Raw genomic sequence first — 18,372 nt, forward strand, 5'->3', positions numbered from 1 at the left:
AGGTTGGTTGTACTGCCTGGTACTTAAGGGGGGTAGGGTATGTGGGTAGAGTGTTGATATAGATTTACCTTGTCCAATGAGCTTGCACTCTTAGTAACGTCAATACTCCAACTATAAATAGGTTTGTTATACAGATTGGCTGTTAATACTCGTCGCGGGGAGATCAGCGCCGATATCGGCCGTGCCCATCTGCCTATATAACAACAACAGATACAACAGATCATCCAGTCAGACTCTACATCTTATCAACTCTAAACATACCTTTCCCTACCAGACTTCCAGTAATAAGAGAAGAGAAGATGTCCGAAACAGCAACCTACACCCACGGGCACCACGCCTCAGTCCTACGCTCCCACGGGCAACGCACAGCGCTCAACTCAGCCAAATTCCTCCTCCCACATCTAGAACCACACATGAAGATTCTAGACATCGGGTGCGGACCCGGCACAATTACCGCAGATCTCGCAACCTACGTCCCCAACGGCCACATCACAGGGCTAGACATGGTGGGCGACGTTCTCCCCGCAGCGCAGCAACTCGCAGCCTCGCGGAACATCACGAACATCGACTTTGTGACCGGCGACGCTAATGCACTTGCTTATGAAGACGGGAGCTTTGATGTTGTGTTCTGCCACCAGGTTCTGCAGCATGTGCGGGACCCTGTGGCGGTGTTGAAGGAGATGAGGCGCGTTTGTCGGCAGGGTGGGATTGTTGCTGCAAGAGAGGCTGATTATGCGGCTTTCATGTGGTATCCTGAGTTACCTGCGTTGAGGAAGTGGCAGGCTCTGTATGACCAGGTTGCGAGGAAGAATGGGGGGGAGCCGAATGCGGGGCGGCATTTGTATATGTGGGCGAGGCGCACCGGGTTCGGTGAGGTGGAGAATACGGTGAGCTCGTGGTGTTTTGCGAAGCCTGAGGAGGTCAAGTGGTGGAGTGAGACGTGGCAGGATAGAGTGGTCAAGTCGGCGTTTGCAAAGGGAGCAGTTGAGAATGGGCTGGCAACTACCCAGGAATTGGAGGAGATATCGGAGGCTTGGAGGCAGTGGAGGGAGGAAGAGGCAGCTTGGTTCTCGATTCCGAGTGCTGAGATTGTTTGTCGGAAGTAGACGAGTATGTGTATACTGATGTGGACGAAATGGCATTCCTATAGAACCGACCATACCATGGCTATAACTTGTCTTAATAAAAAGGACCACCAGCGACGGCATGTTCCTCCAGGCTGGTATTTACTTGGCTTGTTATTGACACTGTCATACAACCGGTATATGCCAGGCTCGCCTGGTACGATTAGTGGCTCTCGCCTAACTTTAAGGCCAGCCCAAAGGCAAGGAGACAGAACTGTCGATCTGCTGTAACTGCGGGGCATTGCCATTTTAGGCACAGGCAGAGGTTGGAAACTGCCAATATCTTACGAAGGTCCGTGCTGGAGGCCGTAGACTGATTGGACACTGACGTGCAGCCACTGCATTTTTAGGCTCTGGGAGCAAGTGCATCTCTTTCAGGAGTGGGAATTCAATAAATTCTGGAATTTGAATAGATATCTGAGACAAAGTCGTATCTTCGGCTCTCGATTGTCTCTATCACACATTTGAATATCCCCCTTGGTATAGAATGAGAGACCGCATAAGCATTGGTATACCACTTGCGGTCTCCCCTGTTCAAAGATATTTACAGTAATGCCTATCTTCTTCTTGACACTTCGGCTGACCCCCTATACCAGGAGTATAGAGGTCCATGACTAAAAGGCGAGACGGTTCAAGTATACATACGCCACGCCTAAGCAGTCCTCACTCTATCGACATCCTCCCCATCCGCAGCCGCCGCCTTCAAAACCAAATTCACCGGCCTCGAAGGCTCCTCCCCACCCCCCGATCCAAGCTGTGCCTCAGAAGACGGAGACATGGTCCTCGCAACGCTCCGACCGATCTGGAAAGCTACAGGCTCGGGTGTACGCGAATATGAATGCGAGTACCTTGGCAGCACTCCACCTTTCGGCATCCATCCAGAATCGGATGCAGAGCCAGAGCCAGAACCTGGAGTTGTCGTTGCAGATGCAGGTAGAGTTTCGGCACCATGCCTTCTCGTCCGTCGACTGGTTAATTCAGTATTCCCGTGCGGCGTGGCCGTGCTATGTGTGGGCACGTTCGACGCCAGCGGGGCGGGCTCTAGTTCTGCTGTTGTGCTGGTGCTTATTGCGGCCGAGATGGTGCGCGGGAGGTGGTAGCCTGCTTTTGCGAACGGAATGGAGAGGCCGTGCACCACCTATCATAAACAATTAGCTTCTTTTCTTTCTTTCGTTTGTTTTTAAGGATGGGACTTACAATGCTGCAAATAACAAGGAACCACACAATAACCTCAATCGCATCAGATACCTGCTGCGCATCCTCGCGGACCTTACCATCGACGGTGATCTTATGGAGGTACTCGCGGCTAACAGAGAGGTAGAAGATCGCACCAACGCCGATAGGACCGAAGAAACCGACGAAGGATGTCTGGAAGAGGCTCTCAATTTGGTCGATGTACTTGTGCATGGCGAAGATGATAGGCAAGCGGCGGACGAGGAGGATCAGGACTCCTAGAAAGACGAGGCGGTAGAGTGGGATTACATTGTTGTTCAGGAACAGCGACCAGGGACAGACGGCACCGAACCACATAAAGACTGCCAGGTTGAGGAGCATGTCAATTGTGGGCTGGAGGGAGTCGTCCATTGTTTCGAGGCGGAACCAGTCGCTTTAGCAAGTTAGCTTTAGGCATGTTGGGAGAGGATATAGGGCATACTCTTGGGTAAAGACGTTGCCTGCGACAAAACAAGCGAGTAGGTCGTCTGTTCCGATAAGCCCGCAGGTTCCTACGATAAAGAGCTGCGACAGTTAGCTTAGTCCGTATCCCTCTGAGCTGGCTTCGGATCATACCGCAAGCGCAATGGCAAAGACGAGAAAACTCTCGCGGTCAACATAGCGCTTCTCCTCCGCCCAGTGAAGCATTTCCCTAGAGATCCAACCAACAGTGACTCCATACCCGACACTCAGCAGGATCGTATAAGCCCAAGTCTCATAAAACCACAAGCCCATGGCTTTCCCAGCACCCCCGCTAAACCCCTCCCCGCCCATACCTGTATACTGAATCAGGTAGATCGCAAAGAAAAGAAACGGATAACCCAGTCCATCATTCGCACCGGACTCGGCAATGATAATTCGCTGCAGTGGCTGGGGCACATTCTTATCAGCGAACTTGCCCTTGACGATAGAGTTGGACAGCACAGGGTCTGTTGGCGTAACACAGGCGCCAACAGCAAGGGCATGCAGGAACGAAAAATTAGGCACGAGGGCCCAGATCACGAGGGCGCTGCACATCCACATTGCAGTCATGCCGGGACCAAGAAGTAGCGAGAGGCTCCGCCATTCGATTTGCAGGTACCGCTTCGGCAGCTGGACGCCGGCAAGGACTAGCTGGACGCCCAGGACGAGTCTGGTGAAGCAGAGCGTGATCTGGTCGAGGTTTTGCTCTGTGCCGAGCGCATAGTCGAGTGGTCGGATGAAGTTTGCGGCGTGGGGAGAGAATATCACCCCGGCCAGTAGGGAGATTACTGGTTTGGTTAGTATCTGAAAGCGGTTTCGATGGGGCGTACGCACATGCTTCGGATAGGTAGAATCTCTCCTTGAACAGGTACGAGACCAACCCGAAGATGGAGACGAACCCGCCAAGCGTCGCACAAACGATGTTGAAGTCGATCAAAGATAAAGTCGGCATGGCTGCAGAATGTCACCTGCAGATAAGCCCGTAAATACAGAGTACTGAAGGGTCCTTGTTAGTAAAATAGTTTTGGTCGCATTATACAGGACTTACTTAAGGTGGGGGTCGATTCGGAAGGAGTTTCACTGTGTGTTATTCAACCATAGTAAGGAACCAGAGTTTTGAATATTCGAGAACCAAGCTTTGTCTCATGAGATCTCGCTAGCTATTGGAAGATGCAGATACAGGCGATGATATCTGGCGAGCGATGGCAGTGGGAGATGAAGAAGAGAAAAGTTCGGATTGCGAAGCTTTGACAAGACGAGCTTGGCCGGAGATCGCCCAATCGGGGATAACCAGTCTTCTCCAGGGCTCCAGTCGACCATGGACCCTGAAACAATTGTCCCTGTTGTAACTCTACGCACATCATACTACATTCAAATGTATATTCAGATATCCCGCAGCATTTTATTGAATAAGCGGAGACAATCACGACCGACATACTTCCAGCCGTCTAAACTACAGCTCATCCTCCATGCCCTTGACATCTCCACGAGACTGACCTGCGACGCCCTGGTGCGCCCCATTCACCGCAAGACGGTCCGCCGCCTGGTTCCCAGGATCCGTAGCATGTCCTTTGACCCATTCGAATAGGGTCTTGACCCGGAGTTCCGTACGCTCCTCAATCTTGCTCAAAATTGCTTCCACAAGGTCCTTGTTTTCCACCGGTTTCTTGTCCGCGGTCAACCAGTCGTTGGACCTCCACTTCTGGAACCATACCGTAACACAGTTAATTGCGTACTGGCTGTCAGTGACCACGGTCACGTCTCGATGTCGCGGGGCGATGTCGAGGCCGCGCAGGATCGCTGTTAACTCGGCTCGTTGATTCGTTTGGCGGTTGCCTTTAAGCGGCTCGGAGACATTTCTGCTGGGAGAGGGGACGTCAGTAGGTATACTCTTAAACCGTCAGTACGTTGAGGTAGACAAACCGAGAGTCGCCCGGCCCAAAGTACACCCCGACGCCGGCCGCAGCCTGTGTTCTTCCATTCTTCAACGAGCTCCCATCAGTGTAGATCCGCAGCATTCCCGGTGGTCCCTTATGTAGTGTCTTTGTGGCGGCCTTTTGCTCATTCGTCCTGTAGACAACTTTGCCAGTCTTCGGATCGAGAAGAAGATTCGGATCAAACCCATCCTCCGCACCTGGTGGTAAAGGACCTTCGCCAGGCTCAACTGTAGAACCTTGTTGATCTTTTGTCAATCCCGGGGCTCCGGGTAATGTCGTTTCTGACGTCCCAAATTGAACCGCCTGCCCGCCGAGTTTTACGAACTCCTCCGCCTCCTCTCTCGTCGCAAACTTTTTATACCGAGGTTTCTGAAATCCCTTGATCTGATCCTGCGCATGGGCCCAGTTGGTGTAAACCCCTGGTCTATGGCCTCGTTGGATCGCGTAGAATCTTGTGGGCTCCGCGCTGAGCGGCGACGCGCCTCGCGACGGAAGTTTCGCACCGGTGAGAAAAGCATTCGCTTCTTCGATAGTTGGAAAGCCCTGGACTGAAAGATGAAGATAGATCCGTTAATTGACTGGAATATTGGAATCTGGCGCGAGTAGAAAGAATAGAAAAAAAAGACGAGTGCCTTTTGTGTTGCAAATGAATCACTCACAAACGGCGCCTTTGAAACCCGTCACCTGGGCCAAACAGTCCTTCCACTCATAGTAAACACCCGGCTGGTATCCAACCTTCACGGCGTAGTATTTTCCAGCAGCGCCTCTCTTTCGTTTTGTGCCTGCGGTGGGAGGCGGTGATATTGACGGTTTTGTCGCGGGACCGGAAGTCGGGGAGGGTGTGTTGTCGCTCATGACGTCGCGCGGGGATTGTGCGGGGAGATTTTTGGTCGTCGGACACGGAGACGAATGATTTGAGACGGACGGGAGGATTGGAGGAGCAGGCAGACGAGGCCAGATGGTGTTTATATCTCGGCAAAGGGAGAATCGAGGGATGGCAAGGTTTGCTGGCCTGCAGCGGTGGACGAGGGAACCCCTGGGTCCCAGCTGCGGTGGGAAGCAATGGAGACGCGTTTTGACTGGCGACGGAGGAAAACTAGGACAGATTGATAGACGGAGTTGGAAGAAAGACGACAGAGGGAGAGGATTCCAGAGGTCGCTGGTGGAAGAAAGAGAAGAAAAGTCGGGGTGGAGGGGTGGAGGTTCCCTGGAGACAAGCACTCAATGGGGGGTGTGCTCTGCGGATGCCGATTTGCGGTCAGCAGCTCAACAAAGTCAAACGACTCGAGTAGATGCGGTCTATGCTTTGTGCCACCTGCAATCCAACCGTCTCTTTGGTTTATTCTGCTGCTCTGAAAAGTGAACTGGTGATTTAGAAAGCGGAGAGTAGTCAATATATATCGCTGTGATAGTGACCCCTCTTCTGTTCTTCCCCTCTTTCAATCTTCGCACTCCTACCATATTACGGGCCCAGATCGTCCATTTCCCCGTTTACTCATGCGCCTAATATCCAATAAAACATCAATGGAAGTGAGGTCAATTGCTCCGAGAGCAGTCGTCTACATCTGCGTACCCAGGCGTTTGATCCACTCCCATCCCACGATGGCATCGCAACTCTCCAATACGTACTGCTGAGGCTGGCATGATGGAGTTTCTAGTATTCATCAAGTACAAGTTCAGCAGTCAGAGATGGCTTCTTTTTATCGGGGCTCCTAAATCGCCGTTCGTTGGATCGAGGTGATTCCGCTTGGTCTATAGAAGACGACGGTGATTGACAATGAGAGGAAACCGGCTCAACTGAGAAAATGGCTCATCTGAGTACCGGGTTAGTAGAAAAGATTCGCGCTTGAATTGGATATTTATCCTACTGATGAGGACTCCAGGAGAGAAATGTCGCTTGTCGACCTGGGTTGCACCAAGAAAATGACGACTCCTGCCCGGATATTGTGCTTGCAACATGTAGTTGAATATTACAGCTTCCAATAAAAGGCTCGAGGCTATTGCTCTGGTGATATCTAACTCTGAGTTGTGAATGATGGATCATGGCCCGGGACAGTAGACGAGTGATTCTGCTCGCGACATCATCACGCATGATACCCATTCACGCCTGCTTATGTCGTCGAACACAACAATCGAATTTTTCAAAACATCCCATGGAAGAATGTGCTTGAACGATATCCCCTCCCTGAAGTCTTTCCGTTGTTGGTCGAAGTGTGTCAATTGGCATTTGCTATCTGATCTCGCTTGATATCACCAGCTTGGTTACCCTTTCACTTCACTGCATGCCTTTTTAGAATCACTGGAACGAGACTGTAAGAGAAGTCCAGGCCTCGCCAGTCAGCATCTAACACAGGATAGATTGTGGTGTCATATTTGCCAGGAACAGGGTCTTTGGTATACAAAGCGTGCAGTGCCCAGCTTCAGATCTACCAAGTAAGTGTTATATCCTTCTGGATCTTGTTACGACCGATAGCTGACACAGATGACTGATGAGGCACGCCATCATGTCTGATATCGGAGAGGGAAACATCTTCGATAAGATGTTTGCTGAAATCAATGCTTCGTTGGGCACTAGTATGGAAGACATTCTATCCCAGGTTGATACTGGTTTGGGCGCCACTGATTTTTCGGCAAACCCTTCCGCTGATGGCGCTGGTTACACTGCTACATCTAGTGTAACCAATAACTCTATGTTTACTGATGCCTCTGGAGCCAACGGTCAATTCGGCAGCGTCTCTGGTCATGTCGGTATGGGTGGGCACGGAAGTGCTGGACCTAGTGGTGCCCACGAATCCGACGCTGGCATCACTGTCGCTGGTAGTACCAACGCTGGCATACCCGACGTTGGAATCACCAACACTGGTATCACTAACGTTGGTATCCCTAACGCTGGTATCCCTAACGCTGGGGTCATCAACGCTGGAATCACCAACACTGGCATCACTGACGCTGACATGACTAACATTAGCATCGCCAAAGATGCTCCTCAAAATGTCTTTGTATTCCCCGGAATCTCTGCGCCTGAGGCTACCCCTGGCGGATCTACCCTCACCGTCAGCGACGCAAGCAACGAGGGACCGTCGGAAGAAGCAAAACTGAGCTACAGAATGTGGGTTGCTATTATGCGCAACGACCTTCGCGGCGTCGCTGCTCTCATGCGCCAGGGAGCCACCCCCATGATGAACCTCAAGTACGGTGGCTATGCTCTCGACATGGCCATTCGAATGGGGCACGTAGGGATTCTTGTGCTTTTCCACCGTACCTCCAAAAGCTTCGCTGACCACGGTATCCGCGCCCTCTTGACTGCCGTTGCAGAAGACAAGAAGGAGGTCGTTGGCGCCATGCTGAAAATGGGAATGACGGCAAGGCTGATCAACGACGAAACCCTAAAGCTGATCTTCCATGGTTTTACATGCCGTCATGGCACCCCTGAGATGCTGGACTTCTTGGAGGTTAACGGCACATGGTGGAGCTGGAAGTCCTACGGGAGATGGTGCATCAGTTTGACCCACAAAACGGATGCCTGGGCGAATGCAGCTAAGATTAGGGAGCTTCGCGCGAAGTATATGCTGGTATGCTCCCACCGGGACGCACATATGGTTCGATACTAACAAGTACCAGCGTGAGGAACAGAAGAGACCTCTTGTAAAGGTGAACGACATGTTGGATCCGCTCCCCGAGGATCAGGCTCTCAAACCCATCGAGGAGATCGTTCGTGGGTATTGCGAGAAATATCCGAACGTGATCATCCAGGATTACTTTGAGGACGGATACCTATCACCACGTCACCAGAATCCGGGCCCTGGAGTCGGTGAGACTCAGAGCTGGGTGCAGTACCTCCACGACCCGGTCAATTAAAGGCGAGTGGTTGTATTGCCGTGGTTATTTCTCTGCGTGCTCTATTTTGTACAGTAGTCCGCCATTGACAGTGGCTTTCATTTGTTTGTACCCGGTGTTATTGGACCAGTCTACCCAGATGTGTTGATTGTTGGCAAGTCTGAACATGGAAAGCCAGAAGTTTTCGAGCAGCATTAAATGTAACCAAGAATGAACTGATTTCATCTTGGCTGTAGTTGATTCCCCGCAGTCTCCAACTCTGACTCACCAGATGAAATTTATCGACCCCAAGCTCAACACTTCTTCAACACTACTGGAAGTTTCAACCATGCAATCCCATCTAGCCAGTACCGAGACAATCCATTTCGAAATGGTCGCAAACACCAGCGCCACCGAGCTGCGCGCCCGACACCCAGAAACACAAACACAACCAGAACCAGAATCCACAGCAGCAACACCATACGAAACCAGCACAGAACCAAAATGGGACACAAAAGAAGGCTGGCCCGTCGTAGCCGCCGGCTCGGCAATATTCTTCGTCTTCCTAGGCCTCATCTATTCCTACGGGATCGTGCAGCTGCACCTAGCAGAGTCTCATCTCGCAAGCGTATCAACACTGTCTTTCATCGGATCCGTCGGCGCCGCGATCTCTCCATTAACTGGGACGCTTGTTGCTCGTGTTATCAGGGCAGTCGGGTACAGATATACTGCTTTTCTTGGTGGGATATTTCTCGGCTTGGGCGAGTTCACGGCGGGGTGGGCGACTAAGTCTGTCCCTGCGATGTTTGTCACGCAAGGGTTTTTATTTGGTGTTGGGTCTGCTTTGCTTTTCCTGGTACATTACCTATTATCATCTTAACCTATTATCCCCTCCTCCTAATTATTGGTAAGAACTGAGGTTTGCTAATACGTGGCAGCCCGCAGCAACGGCCCCATCGCTATGGTTCAAGAAACGGCGCGGACTCGCAACGGGTGTCGTCTACGGCGGTGCAGGAATCGGCTCTGCTATTATTGCACTTACGCTGGAGAAACTCATTAGCGCGACAGGTCTCGAAACGGCATTGAAGATTCTCGGCGGAGCGTCGTGGGCTATCTGTCTCCCGGCGGCATATTTCCTCAAGGCGCCGGCGGGAAGGGAACGCGCGGTTGCGACTATGAAGTGGTCAGTCTTGCCTTTTACTCACGAGCCACTCAAGGTATGGATCAGGGTGCTAATTGAATAGGGATATAGGTCCCTGTTCCGCAGCCTCAAGTTCCTCATCATGCTGGCCATGGGTACAATCGCTACATTTCCGCTGTTTGTACCTCCATTTTTGCTGCCACTGTACATAACCTCCGTCGGCCTCTCCAGCCAAACAGCCGCATTCATTCTTGCAGCCTGGAATCTTGCCTCCGCTCTGGGTCGTATTGGAATGGGATTCGGCGCGGACACTGTCCTCGGCCCATTGAATAGCATGTTCGCCTCGTTGATGGTAATCGGGATCACGGCGATGGCGCTGTGGCCGTTTGCGAATTCCTTGGGCCTGCTCATCTTCTTTGCGATCCTGAATGGTGTTGGTTCGGGGGGTTTCTTCAGTCTCATGCCGGTGGTTGTGGGCGCGGTGTTTGGGGATGGCGAGTTGGCTAGTGTTATGTCGGTTTTGACGACGAGTTGGACATTTGGATATTTCTTGGTGAGTAAAAAGCCACCTACATATGCTATCAGAATTTGGATGAAGATCTCCTAATATTGGCTAGGGCTCGCCGATTGCCGGATATCTACTCGAAGCGTATGGTGGTGCTGAAGCAGGGCTTGTGGCTTTTCGGCCTGCGTTCTTCTATGCTGGGTCTTTGACGCTGGCGAGTGCAGGCCTGATTTTGGCTGTTCGGTTGATGATGAACAGGAAGATATTCACGAGGCTATAGTCTCGCACGAAGATTGAGCTGCGTGAGCGGATAAAGAAGACAATAGAAGACAGCATCCTACGTCGTAACGGCTAATATGGATAAAGAAAGATAGTGAGTATATAAAAACCGAAGCCAAATACTTGCGAAGAAAATGTTTGTTTACTACCTTTTAAATCTGTATAGTGGTCACCTAAGTATCCACCCGTAGCAGAAGGTCAGCCACAGAGGAGGATAACATCAATCACTTGGGACCCTAAATCAACTCCCTCAATTTACCCAGCGCATATAGGTCATGATCCTTCTTAGAGGTATAAAACAGCTTTTCATACCACCCCTCCGTTCCCAAATACTGCAGCCGATGCCCAACAGGCTGACAGGAGTCAAAGTCAATGAAGGCTGGAGATCTATCGGCCCTCAGCATGATATTGTACGGATTAATATCATTATGCGCAAGGCCTCACGAGTGCAAATGTAGCACAGCAGATGTAACCGACTCACAGAACCTGCTTTTAGTGTTTCAGCTGGCAACTCCTATGTCTTTATGGGTACGCGCTACCTCTATGCCCTGGCGCAGAATAACCAAGCACCGAAGCTCTTCCTCCGGTGCACCAACAGAGGAATTCCCATATGGGCTTTACTGGCTACCACGTCCATCTCCTTCTTCACGTTCATGTCAATAGGTTCCAGCTCCAGCGTGGCCTTCCAGTGGTTCCAGAAACTAACCACGGTTTCAACACTATCCACCTGGATCTCGATCTGTATCGCATATATGCATTTTCACGCTGCATTAGAAGCGCAGAAAGTCAACCGGGCTTCTCTCCCATTCTCATTCCCACTTCAGCCGTACTTGACGTATTGCACGCTGGAGTACCTGTGCATGGTCGTATTCTTTAGCGGGTTCGACTATATTGCTGGTGGGTAGAATACGCCAGGGTTTATTACGTCTTATATTGGGTTTCCGATATTCTTTGGCTTCTTTCTGTTTTGGAAAGTGCTTAAACATATCCTGTGGATTTAACCTGAAGAAGCCGATCTGTTTACAGGGAAGGCAGAGTTGGATGCAATTTGGTGGCCGCAGAAGAAGGCGAGGAATATTATAGAGCGGGCTTGGTTGGCGTTTATTTAGCAGCCCAGTTCAGGGTTAATGATATTTAACACGCTTTGCAAGCATCTCCTCTGCATGCTGGAACCCAAGGACCTCATACTCCTCCGTCCCATAGTATATCGAATTGACATCCCCCCATCTGGTTCCTTCAATAGGAAGCACAGTCCCAAACTGCCAGATAAAGTCCGCTGCCACCTGCGTCTCCTTCAACGTCGTCAACTGCCATGGTCGCTCAAGCTGCGTATGATTAAGCGGCGTCCCATATTCCTCAAAGACCACAGGCTTGCCGAATCTCTTGCCGATGGCATCATGCTGGCGCACCCACTCGCTGCCCCAGGCGTACTCATATCCCCAGGACTCGGGATAGAGATGGAAAGTACTGCATAGTTGTTAGAATATCACCTCGTCGGAGTAGAGGGAGAAATACCCATAGTCCAAAGTCTCAATTTCCAAATTCCGCACAAAATCCACACCCTCCGAACAGTCGTATGCATACGTCCCATCCCCCTCAGGTGGACACAGCCAGCCCTCATCTCCAAGGGTAACCATATGCCGTCCATCCAACCGCTTAATAAACGAACTCACCCCCTTCGCCCATTCATAAATAACCCCAGTATCGCACCCCTTACACCTTGGCTCATTACCCAACTCCCATGCGAAAATCGCAGGCGAGTGCTTGTACCGGTTGACAATAAACTCGATATACCGTCGATATGCGCTCTGGCTGTGTGGGTTTGTATACCAACTCGTGGCGTTACTGCCAAATGCCGCGCTGTAGATGTTTATTCCCCCAAAATCATCCCAGTTGTTCATTAGGGCGAGGACGAGCTTGAGGTTGTATTTCTCGGCGAGGGAGACGACGGTGTCGAGGCGGGAGATTCCTGTTAACATCCATATCGTCAGTTCATGCTATCCTGCATCGTAAGTATCGGGGATGCTCACCATTCGGGCCGTAGTTAATACCAAGCCCACCCTCGTACAAGGACTGATTCAAGACTTGGTAGTATACCGGCTGACCGGGGTTGGTCGGGTCGTTTACGCCGAAGAAGCCCCATGTTCGGACGACTTTGTAGCCGGTCTAGAGCTGTAAGTAAAGACATTTCCTAGGATGTAGTTGATGGACATACGTCAGCAATTTGGGAAATGGCCAGTTCCACCTCGAAATCGTTGAGAAGATTCCCGAGCCACCAGCAGTTTGTCCCTGCGAAGTATTGGACTTTGCCGTTTATTTCGAAGTGTCGTCCAACTGTCTGGGGGATGTGCTCATGGCCACGGGTAGATAACGCCGATGGAGTTTTGGATGTAGGGCTTGCGGTGAGAAGACTGGGAAGTGTCCCAATTAGAGAGAGAAGAATAGCCTGGGGGAACTTCATCGTGTATAGATGATTAGTTTGAGGCTGGCCAGGTCAATGCTTCGTCCGCTCAGTATTTAAATAGACATTCCCCGCCATCGGTTTACGAGATTTAATCTAGCCAAGAGATCTATATTAATCCAATATGGCTTTTAAGGAAATTTTTGACGGCTATCCACTGAGATCTAGCGGGGATATTAGATCATGATCAATAAATTAATATCAAGAAGCTGGGGCCCGGCCTAGCTCGTTTGGGAGCGGCGGACTTCCCGAAGAGGAACGGCTGAGGCTATTCGGAGTTAGGGCTACGGGAGTAGAATAGAACAATCGACAAACGATAGAAGGTAATGTATATAGATAGGCTGTATTATTATCAAGACCAAGCTAGATCCGCGTAACAATTTGAATATCCCCATCAACCAAACAGTGGCTACCAGCATCCGGCCACGCGGCGGGATCGGACAACAGCAGCGCCACAGACTTCACAAGCTCATTCACATTACCTAGCTCCCCAAGCCTCTCTTCCACCTCACGCTCAGGCAGTGTTCCCGAAAACTGCTGTCGCCTGCTATAAACCCCCAGAATCGACCCTGATGAGATCGCAGTAACCCGGATCCCCTTGGCTCCTAGGTGCTCAATCAGATCATGAGCACGCTGTAGCTGCGTGGCCCTTCTGAGGCTGAACGATACCGGTGGGGGACGGGAGAGCTTGCGGGTTATGAATGAGCCCAGAATTACGATGGATGCTTGCGGAGCGTTCGCCAGGTGCGGCGCTGTGGCGCGGATGAGCTTTCTAAGGCTCAGGATCTCAGCGGCCAATGTGGACGGCAACTGGATTTGGGTATCGGTACGTTCTTCGTCCATCTGCATGTCCGATGCTGTTTTCCTATTAGTTACGCGCTGAGACTGGGATGACTGCTGTATTGGGAGGGGTGTACCTTTGGCAATAACCAGATCAAGCCTGCCGACTCGACGCACTGAATCCATGACCCAGTCCTCTACAGCCTCTATGTCCAGCATGTCTAATGCAGTGCCGACGGCGCGCGCGGTGTTGGTGTTGGGTAGGGAGTTGTGGAACTCGCTGAATTCGGTGTTGCTGACTGTAGGTGCGCAGTAGGAGACTTCTGCTCCTTGCGCTAGAAAGTACGTTACGAGAGCCTCGCCCACACCTTGAGTGCCGCCTGTAGGGATTGTGAGTGGAGGTTCTGAAGGGCAGTGAGAGCAGCGGACTCACCGGTGATGAGGACATGGGCGCCTTTGAGGTCCATGTCGGATACTGTATTCCCTGTAGAATGGGTAACTGTTGGAAGCTGAGGAGGGGAATCACCGGAAGGGAACTTAACGGCGATAAATGAACAGAGTCAGCCCAGGGAGCTTTGGACATTTATACTCGCAGCTTTGTATTCACTGTTAACCTGGGGCTTATAGGGCTGTCTAACCAGTGTCCGACGTGTAAGGGGCCACTTGTTCCATCAATCAACGAATTTACGTCTAGATTACACGCTATATAGCTTTGGAGTCAACTGGTGATATAACCCTCACTGTTAATGACTCGTTGATTGCTACACCTACTCATTTATTGTCATCTTCACGGTCTACGCTGGCATCCAATGATATCACAATTTCTTCAACCACCGAGGTTGCTCGTCACAGTTCATAATATGAAACAACCAATAACACAGGATAGTTTCACATATTATACATTCCCAGTGGTACAACTTTAATTTCTCAAATACGCTTGGAAATCCACTTTCTTAATGATATCCCAGCTGATGTTGGGCCGCTTGACAAGCAAAGCCCCAATCACGCATAGACAGCCCACCGAGATCGCAATATTGCGTTGCGCTCGTACAAGCAGAGGGCGTAGATCAACCTCGTATGCCGCCTTGAGATACTCCGGCGTATTACCAGATGGGAATTCTTCCCTTGGCGTCTCCTTATCCAGGAACCTGAGGTTGTCAGCAGCAGCAGAACAGTCCCAACCATATAATACGTACTGGCACAAAGGCTCCCAGCCCTCTTCAACACTCCACTCCAGCAAATTATCCCCAGGTACCAGGCCACGAACCATAGCACTATGCTCCTCATACACCCACTTCCCATGCCTCTCCCACGACCCATAGAAATACGGCTTGAGCAACTCATCCACAAAAGCCCTAGTCCAGTACAGATCCGCCTGGAACCAGGGGAAAACATGATAAAACAGCCCCGAGGTCAAAGGCTTCAGAACGGTACAGTAACTCCTATACCAAGCGTCCACATCACCCCGCCGATTCAGAATCACTTGCGCCTCGGGATACGCAGCGATCATCTCGCGCGCGAACGTCGGCCAGGGGAGATCCGTCACGGCCTCGAACTGCCCGATGTACTCGTCGAAGTCGTCGCGAGTTAAGCCAGAGTCTCCGGGGACCGTCCCGTCGGACCCGTACTTGCGCCGGATGAGCTTTGCCCATGCGCGCCACAGCATGGGCCGGGACTGCCAGACGTGCCAGCCATGGAAGACGTGCTCGTGGCCTAGAGTCTGCAGAGCGCGAGAGAGAGACTCGGTTCCTGAGCGGGAGAACCCCAGAGCGAGGACTCTCATGGGTCGCTCGCGCGTCTGCCGTGGGGGGTCGGGGACGTGGTAGATTGTTCTTTCTAGAAGATCCATGGCGGTAACCCTAAGGGATGAAGCAAACCTCGCCGGGATTCTAGTAGAAGTGATGTTATGCTGCTGCGATTGTGGTCATGTTTTCAGGGAACGTGGCAGCTTATAATGGCTTATCCGGCGCTTGGACTCAAGCACTAAAAAGAACGTCGTCCAGGCTAGGTATAACGGTGCGCCGTTTCGGCCTTCCATCAGCCCTAGAGCGGAGATCCTCCTATTTGACAGGTGCGGAAATTGATTTTATTCGTGCTCGCTGTCTCGACTCCACGTCGAGGTTTGGTGGTTCGTGTGCCAAGTGCACCGGTGTTTGGGCTATATTCATCGGTTGACACTCAGGTGCCACTAGTTTAGTGGCCTTGGTAGATATTTAATGGAATTTCAATTCGGACAGGCAGGGTTGGCAGACTCATATGAAAAGGATTGTGCCCGTTATGTCGTCATCTGTATACTGGGGTTTCCGTCTCGCAAGTACCGCCTCTAATATGCAATAGGAGAATCGCTGCCTCAGCAGTGCCCAATATGATACCCCGAGATGATACAGCAAATAGTCTAATTGTGCTGGTATGCATAATAATTGACGTTCAACGAGGTCGATGACTTTCAATATGATGAGAATTTTGGTGCTTGATTGAGTCTGTTAGGGCTATTGTAGCGGCAATGGGAGCTTTGTTCCTAAAAAAAACTCCAACACCATTAGAATGCATGAGACGTACGAGAATATTCAGCGTATTCGCCTTTAACGGTAAAGCACGATAACGAAGCAGAGTAGCTGCTCGACCTCGAGCCTATTCGAGCTATATGGTGGTTGACACGTAGATCGATCGGCTGTGGACACGCAATCGCCAATAGCCGTGCATTTTGCACCAATAGCATTAGATGAATAGAAATAAAGTTGGTGTTAAGGGCATTTCCTATAGAGTTCTCGGCCCTTGCCTGTGAAAGTTGTTCTGGTCGCGAGGATTATACCCCTTCTTGAGACCAGCCACTTCGTCATGCAGGGCAACCCACATGCACCATGAATATACCAGAAGCTAAGCCCTTTTAGGGTCAAAGTACTGGTGGAGAGAAGCCTGAAACGAACTGTCAACAACACAGGCAGCCGTGTCGTGATCTCTCGGCATGTTGTTAAGTTTCTGCCCTTGCATTTGTGGAAATAGCGTGTGTGCAGAGCTCTCCAGCAGGGATCCCATCTGCATTCATGACGGGAGAAAACATGTGGGACGCGTCAATCGTTTTAATTGGGTTTGGTTTGGCGATGGCAGGACTTGGTGGATGCGCTGCTGTACGCTGTATTAACATCAAGATACGATTGACATGTGGTCTATCATATTGCGGAGAGCGGGTTAGCACCACGATCTACCCTTTCTGCCCTTTACTATCTTTTCAGCTTTTGTCCAGGTGCAAGTGCAAGGTACGACGGTTCCCAAGTGATGGCACCCCTTGCATGCCTCCTGCTATGCGAAACGATGATCTCCATATCTCGGCCCCTGGCGGCGGCGAAGGGGCCTCGTTCGTCATGCTGGTTGGTCTGCAGGAGACACACCAAGGAGTGGACTTCGTGGTGGCTAGCCAAAGTATGTGAAAGCAGGAGTGGGACGTTTGAGTTGACATGGTCAACCCCGTGGACAGCAAGGAGCGCAGAGTAGCATTTAAACCCACCCCGTCCTCCACCCTGACATTCTTCATCCGCAACTCATTTCTCGTCCCTGTCGACACTTTTCGTCTTCCATCGCTTACATCGCCCGTATACTTACGCAACCATGAAGCTCGCCACTATCGTTCTCGGCATCGCCGCTGCTGCCGTCGCTGCTCCGATTCAGTCGGTAAGATATATCGGATGTTTTCCCCTTGGATCACATATATCGACGCTAATCCACCATCCAGTCTGATACCCCGGTAAGCAGCGGTCTCGATCGACGTGGCCCTCAAGGAGGCGGACCTATAGACGGTTGGTTAGGCGCGAAACCCGGCATACTGGGTAGTGCCATTGAGGGAAGCGGTTTGCCTCTTCTCGATGACCTTACAAAAAAACTTCCCGTAGGGGGATCCCTAGGCGGCGGTGGAAAGGTCCGTCGGGAGGAGAGCCTAAAATCAACGGTATATACCAATAACCTCCATTGCACGCTGGAAAATAGCTGATAGGACTGGACTATCTAGACCAACAAGCAGATTGAGCGGCGTGAGGCTTCGCCCCTCGGCACAGAGGTTCTGTCGGCCGTAGTACCAGTCGTAGCCGGGTTGGCAGGTGGAATTGGAGGCGGCGGCGGCGGTGCGAAGGTCCGTCGTGACGAGAGCATTGAGGCAACAGTGGCCGCGGTAAGACAGGCACCTTTCCCTTCGTTAAGACGGGATACTGATATGCTTGCTGGTCCAGGACGTCGAGCCCACCGGCGAGGACGCCGCCAACGTCCAGAAACGTCAGCTCCCAATCAAGGGGGATGTTGTTAATAAATTGATGAAAATAGTCTCAGAGACAGGCCTGAAACGTGACGAGGGAATTGTGTCGAAGGAGGATGGCACTATCTAGATGAGGAATACTCATGGCAGACTCAGCATCGTAACCATCAGAAAGGAAGGATACATTGGAATGGAGAATGTTCAGAAAGGACTGGTTATTTGATCAAGGCGGGATTATAGTTGGAAAATATAACCTTCTATATCTAGTTTAATCTGGCGTATTGATCAGTTGCAATATCAAAAATCCTTCCAAGCGTAGCACTATGGTAGTAGCTATACGCTCAATTGCCTGACTATATATCAACACTTGGCAATATATCTACATTTAACTTCTAACAGTACATATAATATA

General features: G+C 51.1%; 9 protein-coding genes across 9 annotated transcripts; 5 read left to right on the plus strand and 4 right to left on the minus strand.

Moving 5' to 3' along the window:
* The first annotated feature begins 41 nt into the window (after positions 1 to 41).
* Positions 42 to 1,360, plus strand: ASPVEDRAFT_45683 (class I SAM-dependent methyltransferase). The gene has a single exon (XM_040813361.1). It carries the CDS (start codon positions 300 to 302, stop codon positions 1,104 to 1,106), a length of 807 nt encoding a protein of 268 aa, XP_040672041.1. The 5' UTR covers positions 42 to 299; the 3' UTR covers positions 1,107 to 1,360.
* A 416-nt stretch (positions 1,361 to 1,776) lies between these two features.
* On the minus strand, positions 1,777 to 3,750 carry ASPVEDRAFT_87589 (putative Na/H antiporter; the record flags this gene model as incomplete). The annotated part of the gene is made up of 5 exons (XM_040818097.1): positions 1,777 to 2,262; positions 2,322 to 2,730; positions 2,779 to 2,861; positions 2,913 to 3,586; positions 3,633 to 3,750. The coding sequence occupies 5 exons, from the start codon at positions 3,748 to 3,750 to the stop codon at positions 1,777 to 1,779; spliced, it is 1,770 nt and encodes a 589-aa protein (XP_040672042.1).
* Positions 3,751 to 7,689: 3,939 nt separating this feature from the next.
* On the plus strand, positions 7,690 to 8,593 carry ASPVEDRAFT_139625 (uncharacterized protein; the record flags this gene model as incomplete). The annotated part of the gene is made up of 3 exons (XM_040807594.1): positions 7,690 to 7,980; positions 8,065 to 8,307; positions 8,357 to 8,593. The coding sequence occupies 3 exons, from the start codon at positions 7,690 to 7,692 to the stop codon at positions 8,591 to 8,593; spliced, it is 771 nt and encodes a 256-aa protein (XP_040672043.1).
* Positions 8,362 to 10,736, plus strand: ASPVEDRAFT_45686 (uncharacterized protein). Its single transcript, XM_040813362.1, has 4 exons — positions 8,362 to 9,407; positions 9,490 to 9,734; positions 9,804 to 10,245; positions 10,310 to 10,736. Exons 1-4 carry the CDS (start codon positions 8,844 to 8,846, stop codon positions 10,475 to 10,477), a joined length of 1,419 nt encoding a protein of 472 aa, XP_040672044.1. The 5' UTR covers positions 8,362 to 8,843; the 3' UTR covers positions 10,478 to 10,736.
* Positions 10,701 to 11,668, plus strand: ASPVEDRAFT_317494 (uncharacterized protein). The gene is made up of 2 exons (XM_040810523.1): positions 10,701 to 10,767; positions 10,846 to 11,668. The coding sequence occupies exon 2, from the start codon at positions 11,001 to 11,003 to the stop codon at positions 11,379 to 11,381; it is 381 nt and encodes a 126-aa protein (XP_040672045.1). The 5' UTR covers positions 10,701 to 10,767; positions 10,846 to 11,000; the 3' UTR covers positions 11,382 to 11,668.
* ASPVEDRAFT_45687 (glycoside hydrolase 5 family protein) lies at positions 11,468 to 13,088 on the minus strand. Its single transcript, XM_040813363.1, has 4 exons — positions 12,692 to 13,088; positions 12,507 to 12,642; positions 11,992 to 12,445; positions 11,468 to 11,943 (listed from the first exon to the last, which is right to left on the minus strand). Exons 1-4 carry the CDS (start codon positions 12,935 to 12,937, stop codon positions 11,601 to 11,603), a joined length of 1,179 nt encoding a protein of 392 aa, XP_040672046.1. The 5' UTR covers positions 12,938 to 13,088; the 3' UTR covers positions 11,468 to 11,600.
* Positions 13,089 to 13,300: 212 nt separating this feature from the next.
* ASPVEDRAFT_154349 (uncharacterized protein) lies at positions 13,301 to 14,184 on the minus strand (the record flags this gene model as incomplete). The annotated part of the gene is made up of 3 exons (XM_040808405.1): positions 13,301 to 13,794; positions 13,855 to 14,097; positions 14,151 to 14,184. The coding sequence occupies 3 exons, from the start codon at positions 14,182 to 14,184 to the stop codon at positions 13,301 to 13,303; spliced, it is 771 nt and encodes a 256-aa protein (XP_040672047.1).
* A 452-nt stretch (positions 14,185 to 14,636) lies between these two features.
* Positions 14,637 to 15,566, minus strand: ASPVEDRAFT_87596 (sulfotransferase family protein; the record flags this gene model as incomplete). Its single annotated transcript, XM_040818102.1, has 2 exons — positions 14,637 to 14,865; positions 14,914 to 15,566. 2 exons carry the CDS (start codon positions 15,564 to 15,566, stop codon positions 14,637 to 14,639), a joined length of 882 nt encoding a protein of 293 aa, XP_040672048.1.
* A 1,681-nt stretch (positions 15,567 to 17,247) lies between these two features.
* On the plus strand, positions 17,248 to 18,356 carry ASPVEDRAFT_45689 (uncharacterized protein). The gene is made up of 4 exons (XM_040813364.1): positions 17,248 to 17,386; positions 17,448 to 17,660; positions 17,721 to 17,879; positions 17,938 to 18,356. The coding sequence occupies exons 1-4, from the start codon at positions 17,324 to 17,326 to the stop codon at positions 18,088 to 18,090; spliced, it is 588 nt and encodes a 195-aa protein (XP_040672049.1). The 5' UTR covers positions 17,248 to 17,323; the 3' UTR covers positions 18,091 to 18,356.
* Positions 18,357 to 18,372: the final 16 nt, after the last annotated feature.

Source organism: Aspergillus versicolor (assembly GCF_001890125.1).
Source record: "Aspergillus versicolor CBS 583.65 unplaced genomic scaffold ASPVEscaffold_10, whole genome shotgun sequence".
Lineage (NCBI taxonomy): Eukaryota > Fungi > Ascomycota > Eurotiomycetes > Eurotiales > Aspergillaceae > Aspergillus > Aspergillus versicolor.